The following is a 15372-nucleotide window of genomic DNA, read 5'->3' as shown; positions in this document are numbered from 1 at the left end:
TCCAAGGGAGGTATCATTGCTTGTTCAGAGAGGGTTTGCGGCCTTTGCGTCAGGTTATGGAGTTTGAGGATCATAGATGTCTGGTCCTATTCCTGCTAGAGATTGCGTGTTGCCGATCGACCATCTTGAGAGAGTGGACCTTTGTTAGACGTGCTCCACCTAACTAGAGATCTGTGACTGATTTCTTCAGAGTAGTCCCTCCACTGGATATTGTGACACCTTCACCAGCAGTAGCCTCTACACTGACACCCCTCAGTCACCAGCAACCACCATCCTCTTTAGGCATGACACGACCCCAGCACTCCTGAAACCTCTGACCTACAAGCAAACACAAGAACAGACCGAACGTGAAGAAACTGAGTAGGCTGCTCACCACCCAACCATGACATCTATGGGATGCGATCCCAAATCAAGAGGTTTCCCCTCCGAGCCACGAGCTGAGCTACTGGCACGAACTCCCAACCAGATCCTAACCAGCCTGGTGTCCCATACCACTAGGTGGCACTATGAAGCCTGGGATCTGTTGCTGGGCCTTGGGTTACGCTATGATGCAGGCGTGCGTCTGCGACTCAATCCAGGATCAGACCTAGCACCAGGGAACGAGACTTGCTCCCATCGGCTCCCTGAGAACTGAACTTCTGGGTCCCTTATATAGACTCGGGCCCCAAGCACCAAAAATAGCAAAGACCTATAATTGGTTCGTACCCTTGCCACTCAACCCAAGAATCAAGCCTGCCTAGCTCTAAGCCTCCCCAGGCTACCGGAGCTAGTCTTGTGTACCCCGTACACGTCAGATACCAATCTGTGCACATGACATACTTCCCCTCCTCTAAGAACTCACTTCTGAGTTTGCTAAAAAACCGAACGTCCTCTAGAGGTTCTGTAATGTCTCCCATGTTGCATCCTCCTCAACACGATCCTTCCACTTGATCTTGTATTCTGTGATAGTTCTATTACGAATCTGTCTATCACGAAATTCAAGAATACTCTCAGGCTCGTGTGGAATAAAAGTCAAATCTGTAACTTCTATGATTTCTTGAGGATAAACAATTTGATCATCCGCACCCAGTAACTCTTTCAGTCTATTGACATGAAATACTGGATGTACTTTAACATCAGGAGGCAATTCTAGTCTAAATGCAACTAGTCCAATTCATTTAATAACCTTGAACGGACCACAGTATCTGGGGGATAACTTTGGAACCAAACCAGTACTTAGGCTCTTGGATTCCTTGGGAATTCGCAAATATACCGTCGTTCCTTTAGAGAACTCTCTAGGTGAAGGATGTCTATTAGCATAAAATCTGACCCGATCTTGTGCACTTCTAATAGACTCCTTGTCAAACTGCAACATTTCTTGCATGTCTTGCAAGAAGGTCTTTGCAGCATCGTTTTGGATTCCCTTTAACCCAACCATAACTGGTGACTTAGGTTGAAACCTGTACATAAGCATAAAAGAACTGTAACCAATACTCGAATGCTTTGCACTGTTATAAGCAAATTCTACCATAGGTAGATAATCCTCCCATGAAGATTATCTCTTAGAAACATATGCTCGAAGCATATCTTCAACCAATTGGTTGACCTTTTCTATACTACCATCAGATTGTGCATGATCTGAGAAACTCATACTTAGAGTAGTTCTAACTTCTCAAAAACAAGTGTCCAAAAGTTACTTGTAAACTTCGAGTCCCTGTCATTGACTATGTCAGAGGGCAAACCATACAGCTTAAACAAGTGGTCCACAAACTCGTGAGCCAGCTGAACAGCTGAGATGGTTGTTCTAGTAGGTAAGAATCTAGCCATTTTTGTCAGACGGTCCACTATGACCCAAATGGAGTCATGACCCTTGCGCGTTCTTGGCAAAGCGGTAATAAAATCCATGGAAATACTTTTCCATTTATTACCCGAGATTTGCAATGGCTGTAATAAACCCGCGCTTCTAAGGCATTCTGCCTTAGTAACTTGACAAACCCGGCAACCTACGACATAGTTTTCTATAAATGCACGCATCTTAGGCCAATAAAAGGTATGCTTCACAAGAGACAAAGTCCAATGTATACCTGGATGTCCAGCACTAGGAGCATCATGACACTCCGAGAGAATCTTGGATGGAAGATCCATAACATCTGACACACATATCTTTCCATTCCGGAACAGCAAGCCGTTCCTAGTCATCCACTGAGCTCCTGCCGCCTGTACCGTAGGTGGCACAATCCTTGAGTCTTGGTCAACCATGGAGCTTCCATCTTGGACTCTCTGCCAATAAGAACTGAAATGACTATCAGTTGCACAAAGCCCTCTCAAGGATTGAAATAGGTCTGAGGATATTTTTGTAAATGACATTGCATTTACAAACTTGACTTGACTTAAGGCATCCGCCACACTATTTAGCAAATCCTTTCGATAACGTATTTCAAAATCAAAATCTTGCATTAACTCTACCCATCTAGCCTTTCGTCCCCTCAATTCAAACCCATCATACACATATTTGATTGACTGGTGATCGGTCAATACAAGAAACTTCGAACCATACAAGTAGTGTCTCCAAACTTTTAGAGCATACACAACTGCATAGAGTTCTTTTTCTAGTGTGGGCCAACAATATTGGGTGTCATCTAGCTTCTTACTCTCAAAAGCTACAGGTCTGATAAAGCTGCCCCAATCGCAAAATGACTCGCATCGGCCTCTAAAACATAAGGCCGGGTAGGATCAGGTAATGCAAGAACGGGTGCTTCCTTGATAGTTAACTTGAAGGTTTCAAAAGCCTAGTTCAATGCATCATTCCAAGAGATCGGCTAGGTAGACCTGCGTCCACGACCTTTCAATATGTTGGTCAAGGGTGTCGTGATGTGTGAATAATCATGCACAGACTTTCGTAGAAATACCGTGAATCCTAGGAAAGAACGAAGTTGTTTCACAGTCTGAGGGATAGGCCATTCCAAAACCTTCTGGATACGATTTAGATAAATGCTAATACCTTCTGAAGAAATCTTGCGTCCTAAGTAAATGATCTCCTTCATAAAGAAGTCACATTTACTCATCTTGGCATAAAGCTTATGTTGTCTTAGAATAACTAAGACAATCCGGAGGTGTCCTATGTGATCCTCTAGCATTCGGCTATATACCAAGATGTCATCTAAGAACACGACAACGAATTTGCCCAAAAAATCTCGAAACAAATCGTTCATCATTTGCTGGAAGGTGGTAGGAGCATTGGTCAAACCAAAAGGTAATACGAGAAACTCGTAGTGGCCATACCTAGTTCGGAATGTGGTTCTATCTATGTGTTTAGCATAGATATGGATTTGGTGATAACCCGTACGCAAATCAATCTTAGTGAAATACTTCACTCCGGCCAAACGGTCTATCAAATCATCGGAACGAGGAAGAGAGTATCGATTCTTAATTGTCACTTTATTCGATCGTTTATAATCTATACACAATTCTCCACAAATTATCTTTCTTCTTTCTTAAGAGCACAGGTGCTTCCCAAGGTGATTTACTTGGGCGAATATAGCCCATATTCAGATAATACTGTAGCTGTGAAGCTAACTCATTCTCCTCAAGCTGGCTTATCCTATAAGGTGGAACACTAGTAGGTTGAGCCCCAGGTACTAAATCTATGCGATGGTCTACTGCCCGTTCTGGAAGTAAACCTTCCGGCAATTGAGCAGGGAATACATCCATGAAATCATCTAACAACGTTCTTTATGGTATTCAAACACACTAAAATCATTCTTGTTATTAACAGAAATAACAAATGAAGAAAGCGGAATCAAAACACACTGATACACATCATAATGAGAAGTGTTTAATATATTCCGAAGCTGCATCGCAGATACAATAGGTCCGTGAGAAGAGAAAATATCATCATTTTGAATACAAATTTGAGTGTCCTTATCCAAAAAAGAAAGAGTATGTTCCTTCCATCCAATTCGAATATTGTGGGTTTTAAACCACTCTATTCCGATTAACAAGTCCACATGCTCCAAGTGCATGACATAGCACGTAAGAGTAGCTATGTAGTCTTGAATCCGAATAGAAAACGCTTCAATCTTGCGATCCCAAAAATAGTTCCCTATTGGAAGCTACACCTCGTAGGTGTGATCACTAGGTATTGTGGACAGCCCCATCTTCTGCACAAGTTTGTAATCAACAAAGTTGTGAGAGCTGCACGGGTCAAAGAGAATGTGAACTCTTTGGTTCCTAACTTCTCCATAAACTCGGAAAAGATCATGGGAACCAAATAACGAATTATTAAAAGTGCAATTACAAGAAAGTGGGTAGGTAATGACATTTACAGAATTACGTGTCATCGAAACTTGATTAGCTCCCTTAGCTTTGGTACATGGACCTGCATGGAGCTTCAGTCCCGGTGCTTGCTTCTTGTTCTTGTGCTTAGGGCAATCATTCCTAGTGTGGCCCCGCTCCTCGCATATGAAGCAACGTCCTTCTTTCTTTAGCTTCAAGGCACGAAGGAAACGAGTATGACCATTCTTTGCCTGAGTCGAATGTTTCTTGGAGGCGTTGTCTAAAGACTTCGACTCCCTGGTACCAGTGGTAGACTGGAAGAACTTCCTCTTGTTCTTCCCACCCGTGTCGGCAACTGTGGTTCCCTTTGCACTGGCCATGGTATCATCATAGATGCGCGCGTAATTCATGGCCTCTTGCAAAGTGGTACACTTGTTGTTCTTGATCTGTAACTTGTACGAGTCAGGCAAACCATCCACAAAGAAACCTAACAAGGTCACTGGATCCATCTTTGTAGCTCTGGTCTTCAAATCTCGAAACCTCTGAAGATAAACCTCAAAAGTCAGATTCAGCTTGGACATATCGAGGGCTTTAAGCTTGCCTACGATATCGTAATTTTCCTCCTTTAGAAACTCTTTCCTGAAGACCCCTTCTAATTCTATCCATGTTGCAGGCTTGGGTCGGAGTTCCGTCCACCACAATAAAGCCTTTCCTTACATAAACCCTGCTGCAAGCTGTATTTTCTTGTCATCCGGATAAGGGTGAAACTGGAAGTGTACTTGCCACTTGTGCAACCAAGTGTCAACAACCTCCTTGGTACGAGTTTTTGATCTCCGGGAAAAGGATATGGAGTGATGTTCGGACCTAACACTGAAGCTGCATCCACATGCATGAGTGCATGAACAGTGCTTGTCAAAAGTGTGAGTGTAGTCTGAATCCCTTGGAGTTGCTGTGTCAACCCCGTTTGATTCATGTTAAACTGCTCAAACTTTTCATCAAGAGCAATGGTGAATTCACTGAAGGCTGACTTCGTAATCAAATCATTGTAGAGACCTTGGTCATCCTCCGCATGGTAGTTCATATCCTGATCTCCCATCGCAAGCTCGGGGTCTACAGATTGAGCCATCACTGAATCGAATCTGATGAAGGAAATAGGCTGAGAGAAGAGAAGGGACAGGTGGGCTCGAAACTAGGAGACTGGAACAGAGAGGAAAACTGATGAAACAGAGGGGGATGAGAGAAAGAGGCTGGCTGGTCGAAAGAAGAAGGGGCTGGCGGAGGCTATCAATCCAGGAGCCGAGCTCCTTGCTGGCCTGTACGGAAATCTGCAACAGGTGGTACCTGAGAGTGAAATTGTCAAGAGGGGCGTAGAGGGGTAGAGTCTTACGCATGGGTCACGATAAGGGGAGGAGCTGCTGCTGCGCTATGCTCTAGAATAGGTGGGCGAAACTTTTAGAGAGCTCAGCTTTCTAAAAGGCCCACCCTCCTAAGTTGGAGGGGTGGTACTTTTTTTACCATCCAAACCCCCCCCCTACGCGAATTAGCACAGCCTTCCCTGCGACTTGCTCCAACCCATGGCGCACCCCACAACTTGCCCCTTGGCTGCGAACTGCTCCAACGAATTGCTCCAGCCTATGGTGCTCTCCTGGTCTTTGCGCAGTCCGACCGTACCTAGGTTCAACCGAAGCTCCGCCTCAGCCCATCGCTTACCAACGATCAGCCCATATCTTCACTCCTACGAGCACTTCTCTCCTGCAATCTCGCTCCCCTGCAATCATTCTCTAGCCCTCCCGAGCGACACCTCACTCTCTCTCTCTCTCACCTAATGCCTCAACTCAACTTCGAATTCACTCACCCTCTGCCTTCTAATCTTAAACACTTCCCTTAACCGATGAACCAAACAAGCACTTGCAGGGTAATGAACATGAATTTCGAAATTAGGGCATACTTGGAGAAAAAATCGTCCACATCGTGAAGATAGGTCTAGAGAACAGAACCCCCAGGTAAGTGTATGATGAGACAATCTCAACTAGTACCTTGTCAAACGTAACTGCTTTAAAGGTGTTGAGAGAGAGAGAGAAAGAGAGAGAAAGAAAGAAAGAAAGAAATTTTATTAAAGTCTTCAGGAGACCGTGAAGGTCTATGAGACTAAAGATAACTAGTACAATGAGCATAACAGTGGCGGTCTCAAAACGGTCCGGCCAACCGTTTCTTCAAAAAAGTTATGAAGGACGGTGTGTCTAGTCCTGGTGCAAAAAATGTGTATCTATCTCCAGATGATACAAAAAAATGGCACAAAAAAAAATGCAGTAGAAGGGGGGAGATACAAATATATATATATATATATGCCTGTGGTGATCGTCAGAGGCCAATCATAGAGGGCCCGTCAAATGGGAGGTCGAAAAAACCCTGCGATGGATGATTGGCCTTTGACGTCACGCTGCCTAGTCGAGCTCGATCGTCGGGGGCGGTGGGAGGCCCTATGTTGAAGAACGAGAGCGACGATGACCCCGGTAGGGTGTCACTCAGGATTGCCGTTGGACAGTTCCGTGTGTCATCACATCTACTTTGTATCGAGAGGGGGCGAGCAGATGGGATCCTTGAGAGAGTCGTATATGCACATTATGTGAGCGGCACGAGGTGGAATCAAAGGAGCACATTGTCTTTTGTTGCCCAATCTACTATGAGATCCGTGGACAACACGACTGCCTTTTCAGAGACAGATTCGAGGGCCTGTCCAGACTCCTTTCATACCCAAATTAGAGATGCCTAGTTGTTTTCATCCACGAGGCGGCGGTCCGACATAGACAACATCTCATCAGATCACGGAGATAGGAGTGGGGGGCCTTGCTTGGTCCATCCCAAAGTATGATCATAGAGTTCTTCCAGTCAGAGCATGTTGCCCCCCGGCCACAGATAGCAGGAGAGGCAGAGACGCCGAGATCGAGATGTGGCACACTTGATAGAGAACAGATACATAGATCACACTCACCAACATTTCTTCTAGTTTCAACTTGGGGTACGACCAACCGGGGTTACTATGGCACTCATCTTGACGTTTTTATGCACGGTATCGTATTGTATTGGATCAGACTGCATCTTCCATGGGGATGATGATGCGAACATGTATGATGATATCATTGACTATGTCTACACAGTTTTCTCTAGCATGGTTAGGATGCTGGCTTAGTAGCTCCACCCTTTTGCTCATTGTATCAGGTTTTCTATCAGTCTCATAGACCCGTCGGTCTTTAGTAGACTTTAATAAGCTTTCTTTCTTTCTTTCTTTCTCTTACCCCCCCGCCCCCCCCCCCACACCATGCCTTGCTAATGCGCTTGTGCAGATTCTAGTAAAGATATGGTGTGACTCGTGAATTGCTCATGACACTGGCATGCATGCATGCACACACATATGTATGTATGTATATAATATTTATGCTTATGTATATTATATGCATGCTTGCATACATATGTTGGAAATTGTAATTAATGGACTTCAGAAATTGAAGCTTCCCCGATCACCTCAGTCAATATTAGTTGACCTAAGCTTAGACTGTCATGATGCATGCACAAATACCTTGATATATCCTTGAATCTGTCCGCTGTCTTTCCTTCAAGCTCTCCACCAGCTTAACTTTAGAGGCCACCATGACACAAGGTAAGGAGATTCAAAAAGATTCCAATAATAGTGCATCACTATATTGACTTCAATTGTATAGTAAAAAAGCAAGATGCCAGGTGAAAATGCACAGTAGGGCACTGCATAGTTGTAAATGCTCGAAACTATCGAAGATAGAACATGCACATGCACAGTGCATAGGCTGGTAGGAGATGTGTTGTGTTAGAGTGTTCATTCTCAGCATGCTCCGTATTGAACAGAGAACACTAACCAGGGGGCCCTCACTGTATGTCCAATGCACAGACAATCTCTAAGTTGACAGGCCAGCTCAACGAGAAGTCATTTGAACTTGAGGTGCATCACATTTCTAAGCCCTAATGCAGAGTTCTTTAAACAAAATTCATTAATCTGCATAAAATATTATTGCAGAAAGGTCTACTGATTTTCGTGAAAGTATTATTTTATATTATCCTGATATTTCTGTTTTGTTATCTGAAGATCAAAAGTGCAGACAACAGGATTCTTCAAGAGCAGTTTCAAGCAAAGGTAAGGTTTAAGCAGGATACGTTGGCCTCTTCTTTGCTTTTGATTTTGCCTTTTATGCATCTCATCAAGGTTACCTATTATTCACCTATACAGCTGCCATTTTCTGAAAAATAAAATTCATGAAGGATTTGATGTACAAGCCTTGAGTATTGGATACGCAAATCAAGTAGTGTCTAATTTCTACTGCAGATCAACGTACTTGATAGACCCAAGTAGATGAGCCAAATGAGAAGAAATAAAAAACGACAAATTCCATTTTGTGCACACATATATTATCTGAAGAGAGACAATTTAAATATGTGTGCTCCTTCCTGAAAAGATTTTATAGGACAGCTGAAGGAAAGAGTATAATTGTCAGTATCATATGCAGGAAGAACACAATGACCTTATAGTAGTTGCATGAAAGCCCTTAATTAAAGTGTGCTCAGATTAAGGCCATTCTCAGATTAAGGCCATGCGAAATCAAATGTTTCCAGTAGAGAATGATACTTCTCTGAATTAATATTGTGGAGTCAATGTTTAGTCTAAGTTGGCAAGTTGCTAGAATTAGAGACAACTCCCACCACTTAGTTGTCACTAGAGCTTCAATGAAGAATGCATCTGTAAAGACAGGAGAATATGGTTGGTACTGTACTCACTTTTGCATATGTAGAGATAGGGAGAGGAGGAAGAGTGGGTAAATCAAATTGGAGAAAGAGTTTTTAATAATCATGGCTGTAAATGCTGTTAGGTCTATACACTGTTCCTTTTGCAGGTGTCAGAAAATATAGAATTGCAAGCTACCATTGCAGCTCTTCGACAACAAAATGCTCGACTAACAGAAGAAAGTATGCAGCAAGCAAGTACACGTGTGCATGTTCAAGGTCAATGCATCACAAACACTCCTGTGGAAGATAGTGAGGATGCAGATGTCTGGTTGGACACAAAAAATGTATCTGGGGAGCTTAGATATGTCGAGGGAGCAGATGCTGAATGGTCTTTCACTCCAAAGATCGTTTTGCAACAACTTTCGAAGGAATCTGACCAGAAGGCGAACTTGCAATCCCAAGTCCTTCAACAGGTGAAACTGAGTTGATTTGTGTTTTTTCATGGTTAACAATGCTGAAGTCACAAATTTCTTATCATCATATGTGGTGTATGCTTCAAGTTGATCTCACTATAATTCAAGGCATTGCAAGTTCTGCTATAATCATCAGTCTCCTGCATAGTAGTTTGTGTGTTGAGAGGGACATGCGAATATCACTCAGGTTTTTCGTTCAAATTGTCTGTGTAGCTGATTTACGAGGGCTTTCATTGTCAATGCAAGGGTCCAGCAAGCTACTTCATTTAATTAGCTTTGTGAAGCTCTGAATTAAGCATGTGAAGTGATAGAGGTGGTTTCTCCTCTGTGGTTGCAAAACTGAATCCCTGCAACAGTGATAGGGAAGGAAATTCGTTGGACTATATCTGCTCTCTAGTGGCAGGATTTGCCATGGCTGATAGAAGATCAGCTTGTTGGTGTTGTGTAGGGAATATGAATACACAAGATATCATGGTTGTCATGATGCATGTGGCCTTCAGTTGATTTTTTGGCTGCTATGACGGAACTAAGGGCATGTTGCTGTTCATGATGCTAAATGTGGGAACGAACCAATTCTTTTCATGGATAAGCATGCATGCACACAGGCACGTGCACAAAAACATGCACATATACATGAACGACAACATTTGTGTGCACACACACCCACACACACACAGTTTATCTGTGTGGGCTCCACCTTCAGAAACTCATTATTTGGTTTGTACATAAAGGGTGAGCATAAAGTGGAAAGATAGTTGGGACTGTGATTCTCTCTACTCTTGGCATTGAATAGCCGTATCATGTAGTGTACATAGTGCATGGAGGACTGTAGTTTCATAGCCTTTTGAACGAATTTAATTGTATCAAATCCTTACAAGCATTGCTATATTCTGTGAATGTTGAGTTCAGAGTAACCTTGACCTCTTTGTTGTTTAATGTTTTGTAAATTTCAGGGAGCAGAGATTGAAAAGCTTAAGCAGGAGAAGGACCTACTACTAGAGGAAAAAGATGCTCTCGAGATTCAAAGCAGTAAACTGGACGAGGAGTCATCTTATGCCAAGGAGCTAGCTTCTGCTGCTGCAATAGAACTGAAAAATTTAGCTGAAGAGGTTACAAAGCTAGCTTATCAAAATACAAAGCTAGCTGCTGAGCTAGCAACTGCTCAAGAGCTTGCACGTGCTCGGGCTTCATCAAAATCTGTGTTGAATGGAGCGCATACAACATTGAATAGTGCTGGAAGGGCCGAAAGGCAACGCATGCATTCTAACAATGGAAGGAGATTAGAAGAAGCTATGATAGAAGATCTGAAGCGCGAGTTGTTGGCGACCAAGGAGAGAGAGGCTGTCATTGAAGCGGCATTGGCAGAGAAGGAGTTATTAGAAACAGAGATTCAAAAAAAGTTGGAGGAAGCAAAGAGACGGGAAGCGAACTTGGAAAATGATCTTGCTGGCATGTGGGTGCTTGTTGCAAAACTTAAGAAGGGGATAGGCAATTCTGACTCTGTTGGCTCGGAATTTCAGGATTTATTAGGGCTCCCTGAAGGATCCAAATTTTATGAAGATACCCAAAGTGGAAGTGATGTCACAGGATGTACAGAACTAGTAGCTTTTATGGATCCGAAGGAGTTAAAAAGCTGTCTAGAGGAAGAGAAACACCACAGCGCTGAACTTGAAACACTTGTCTCGCAATTAAAGGTAACTTTTGTTCCATTGCAATATCATCATCTTCTTACCTGCTGCTTTGTGTTTCATAAATCAATTGAGAGAAATGTATTAACGTTTTTAAAAGTCTAGAAATACCTATGAGATCAAATAGTTTTAATACTTCTTTCATTGTCAGAATCCTCATGCTCATGTTGAGGATTAATAGAGGAAATGACTAACTGATCCAGGTCCAAACTCTCAGTAGACGAGTGCTCAGACTATATTTGCCACAATGGCCTACCACTTGCTAGTATTCTGGAACACCTCAGCCAATTACTAGTGGGTCTTTCTTCTGGCTGTGTGTAATAATCAACTTCCACCCTTGGCGTAGGCTACTTGCAAGGGCTTCTAAAAATATCTAATAAAAAGTTGAACTCTAAAAGGCAAAAAATATGTAAAATAAAAAAACATAGTAGGGTCCTAAATAGGGGCAAGTAGTGCTAGTCGTGTAGACGGCCTCCCAACAGATATCATTAAAACAACCTCACCCATGGTAAAACGGTAGTTAAGCCGATGTATTCCATCCAAGAGTAGACCCTAGCAATGACTCACACATAGGGCCATAGATACGTGTCTAGCATAGCATAAGTGCATAGCATATCATAACATAACATACATGCATGATACGTGCATACCATAAGAACTAATTTTATGAAGGATACAAAACATAATCATAGCACAAGTACATAGAAAAGTGAAAGGTCAATATTATACAAGGCGAAGGTGTCTACCTTTAGTATATCTAAATATCCATGCCACGAGACCATTCAAAATCAATGTAAAGTACATCAATTTCATCCTGCCTCACACAATCTCATCGATATCATATTAGAAAGTGTGAGGTGTCCAAGCTAGGTCCACTAGGCTTGGAACATGTCTAATGCATCTCACACATGGGCATGGTGGAACTATCAACTGTGGTAAGTTGGTTGGTTCAGTCCAAAACTAGCCATGAGTGATTGAAGCTACGAGTTTTATTGGGATCCCATCTAAATCTTGGTGTCTCTTGAGCATGTCAAAAATCTCCCTATCTGCCCATAGCTCACTCTAAGTATCACATGGGTACCAACTTTGCCACAAGGATGCTCTCTTGCTCTGTCTCTGCGCTCATGCTCGTCTAGCATATATGGAGGTCATGCGTAGGGCCATGTGTCCAACATCATCCACTAAGTGGCTCTTCCTTTGTGAGGAAGATGTTTGTGGTCCTCTTCTCTCTATGCTCGAGGGGTATTGGTCACATAAGTATACATTTGAGATGTGTGATCTCTGAGACAAAAAGAGCAGCCCATCATTGATCCGGGTAATCAATGAATCTGCTCAACGTTGAAACCCTTTCTCAAAGAGGCACTGGAATCTCTCACGGATCTCATAGTATTGAGGGCATCATGAGCCAAGTTCCTCTGTCTCGACCTCTTTCATGTCACATAGGGTGCAAAGTCTCAAGTCATGGTGATGATGGGTGGTATCAACCTCCTAAAAAAGGTGTAAAGAACACACGATACAGTCCACATGGATGAGATCCCAACACATCAATTTGGTTCATGATGACCCAATGGGAGCTCCTAACATCCAAATCAGGTCTCAAATGCCATCTTCAAGATATTTTGGTCGTCATCCTAATTTGATAATAGCTGCTCTTCATGTCAATCATATGAATGAGTATTCCTTTTCGCGAGCATCTAATGACTATCAGATCAGGGTTGTGAAAATTTACTGAAATTTAGTCTCATTAAGCCACATCCATTCTAGATGGTCCATTCTATATCCTTTTTGCAGGCCGAACGGGGAGCTCATTGCTTGACCCATTGTTCGCCTTTCGGTGTTTCTTTGGGTGGCATCAATTGGAATGCAAAGTCTATCAAGTATAGCTTCTTCAACAGCTTCATTTACGGAACATTGAATGTACTTATTGCTATTTAAGTAGGTGGTGTGTATGGTTCAATGTCAGATCTAAGCCATCTCACTGATGTGTGATGGGCAGCCTCTTCCTCTTGTAATGTAATAGTAGAAAATCTATACTGAAGTCTATTGCCGGTATCTTCATGGCATACTATCTCTTTTACAAGCCATGACAAATTGTGTGATCTTGAAATCTAAATTCTCTTGATAGCTCAGGTGATAGGCTTAGTGTTAAGACCAAGGGCAAGAATTTCCACTCATATCTTTCTGCATCTCCAAGCTGCTTTTCCAATTGTGTATAGTGATTTTATGTTTGGTTGTTAATTCACTTGTCTTGATTGGAAGTCACAAAGTAATACAGCCCCTTTTTCTTTTACAAAGCCTTTCACCATAATGAGAATTTCAGTAGTGACAAATTGGCATTTACAGTGGCAAAATTTTGATTGATGACTGACAATGAGATGCCACCAGATCTGGGCCTCTTGACAATAAGATGCCACCAGGTCTCTTTGTGGATGTCTAAACAAGAAATTTAGTCTGACATTTGTAAATAGAGTGGGGACTTTTGTGAACACAAGACTATCTAGACTGGTCAAGCCATAATTTGTCTAGGGGAACAAGCTGAGGTTTGATTAAGATATAGTCAGATATAGTCATAGTCATTGAAGTAGCAGACCTTCTAAAGAGGTGGTAATATTAATTATATGGGAGCTGACCTCGTCTTGCGTTCTCAAGAGAAAGGGTAAATGAACCATCCTGCTTTGTATATCCAGCACGTAAATCAATGTGCAAACACCAGTTGGTTGTTTGTGATGATTATATTTTTTGTGGCGAGTTATGAAAATGATCAAAAGACATTGGCCAGATATGTTTCTCATTTATTGTGTCTTACACAGAGTGAAGATCTTGATGGGCTAGACCTTGCTGCTCTTGAAGATCTTAGTGCCCTTCATGTTGAAGCATTGACCCGATTGTGCCATGTAAAGGTCTGTTGCATTCTTCTCATCTTGAAGACCTTGCTGCCATGAAATGGACACAAATGTGGTACATGATCTTGATAGGCCTTCTTTTAGCTTTTGATATCCTCCTATAAGGCATATGAATGTGACCAAACCTTGTACAATGTTATTTGCTTGCTCTCACAGTAGTGTTGTTCATATTTCATTTAATTGCAGGCTAGAATGCAAGAGAAGTTGGTAAATGATAAAGACAATGCACTCATCACAGCAGATTCTGAGCAAAATATAGATGAGAGGACTGCTCATATTTGTAAAGTGTGCTTTGAAGCACCAACAGCAGCAGTTCTCCTTCCTTGCAGGCATTTTTCTTGTAAGATACATTGCTTTAGTCAGTCTTGTGTGTCTGGGAAGTTTATGTATGTACGTAACCTTAACTTATAATTTCGTTTGTTGAGTGGATGCAGTGTGTAAATCATGTGCAGTAGCCTGTACAGAATGTCCACTATGCAGAAGTACAATTCAGGATAGGATCATCACATATACATCCTGACTAGGCCTCAAAAATGATGAAAGATCATTGTAAATGTGGCCAAAGTCATTGTGTATGGTATTGCTTAGCAGTCTTTTACCATAGGTTGAGTTACCAAATACAGTTCCTATTTGATCTTTGAAAGAGAAAAAGTGTACAAGCACGTAAGAAAATGATTATAAGTTTCCTGAACAATTTCTCTGGAGCAAAGTTCCAACTTCAGTGTGCACTGAACTCATCATCATAAAAATAATTCAGCTCTATTTGTAAAAAAAGCAAAGTGGGTGCCATATATGAAGCCCTAATAGAAGCTGTTAAGGGTCAGAGAACTCGGTGTAATGATACTACGTTCTCTTGTTGTCAGATTCTAAAATTTAGTAGTGATGCTTACCTACCGCTTGAATGGCATTGGAGATGCAATTTTGAGTCCTGCATGAAGGTGTAAGATCACTGTCATATTTATCTCCGAAAAAAATTTGAGATTTGCCGAAAGTTGTTGATTTGGCGGAATGTTGGGAGATTTTTAGCATAGTGTAGCAGCATTACGAGTGTAGAAAGGATTAAGAGGAACATTGGCCTGAAATAAGGACCTTTGTTCACAACATAACCATGTGTGCGTTCCTGAAAAGCTAAAGAATTGTGATGCATTTAAATGTGTCCATTCAGTGACCTAGCTATAACTAGGCCAAAACGTGCCTAATATCAACGTATACCTATTATACTCTCCATGTGCTCTTTTCAATACCTCAATCGTTTTGGGTTCCTACATGTCAGATCCATGGGACAATAGATGTTTTTGCTTT

General features: G+C 42.1%; 1 protein-coding gene across 1 annotated transcript in view; it reads left to right on the top strand.

Annotated features, from left to right (window-relative positions):
- The window catches only part of LOC147899551 (kinesin-like protein KIN-7E, chloroplastic), an 89255-nt gene extending 74173 nt beyond the window's left edge, over positions 1 to 15082 (top strand). Inside the window, exons 20-26 of the mRNA XM_087378019.1 lie at positions 8177 to 8227; positions 8372 to 8419; positions 9174 to 9479; positions 10433 to 11173; positions 13978 to 14067; positions 14257 to 14410; positions 14505 to 15082. Coding sequence (XP_087234145.1) covers positions 8177 to 8227; positions 8372 to 8419; positions 9174 to 9479; positions 10433 to 11173; positions 13978 to 14067; positions 14257 to 14410; positions 14505 to 14590 — 1476 coding nt within the window. The 3' untranslated portion in view covers positions 14591 to 15082. The remainder of the gene's footprint in view (positions 1 to 8176; positions 8228 to 8371; positions 8420 to 9173; positions 9480 to 10432; positions 11174 to 13977; positions 14068 to 14256; positions 14411 to 14504) is intronic.
- The last annotated feature ends 290 nt before the right edge of the window (positions 15083 to 15372 follow it).

Source organism: Dipteris shenzhenensis, chromosome 8 (genome assembly GCF_047967505.1).
Source record: "Dipteris shenzhenensis isolate YYH24624 ecotype China chromosome 8, Dip_SZ_1.0, whole genome shotgun sequence".
NCBI lineage: Eukaryota > Viridiplantae > Streptophyta > Polypodiopsida > Gleicheniales > Dipteridaceae > Dipteris > Dipteris shenzhenensis.
The sequence above is the reverse complement of the archived record's forward strand: the minus strand, read 5'-3'. Positions and strand labels throughout refer to the sequence as shown.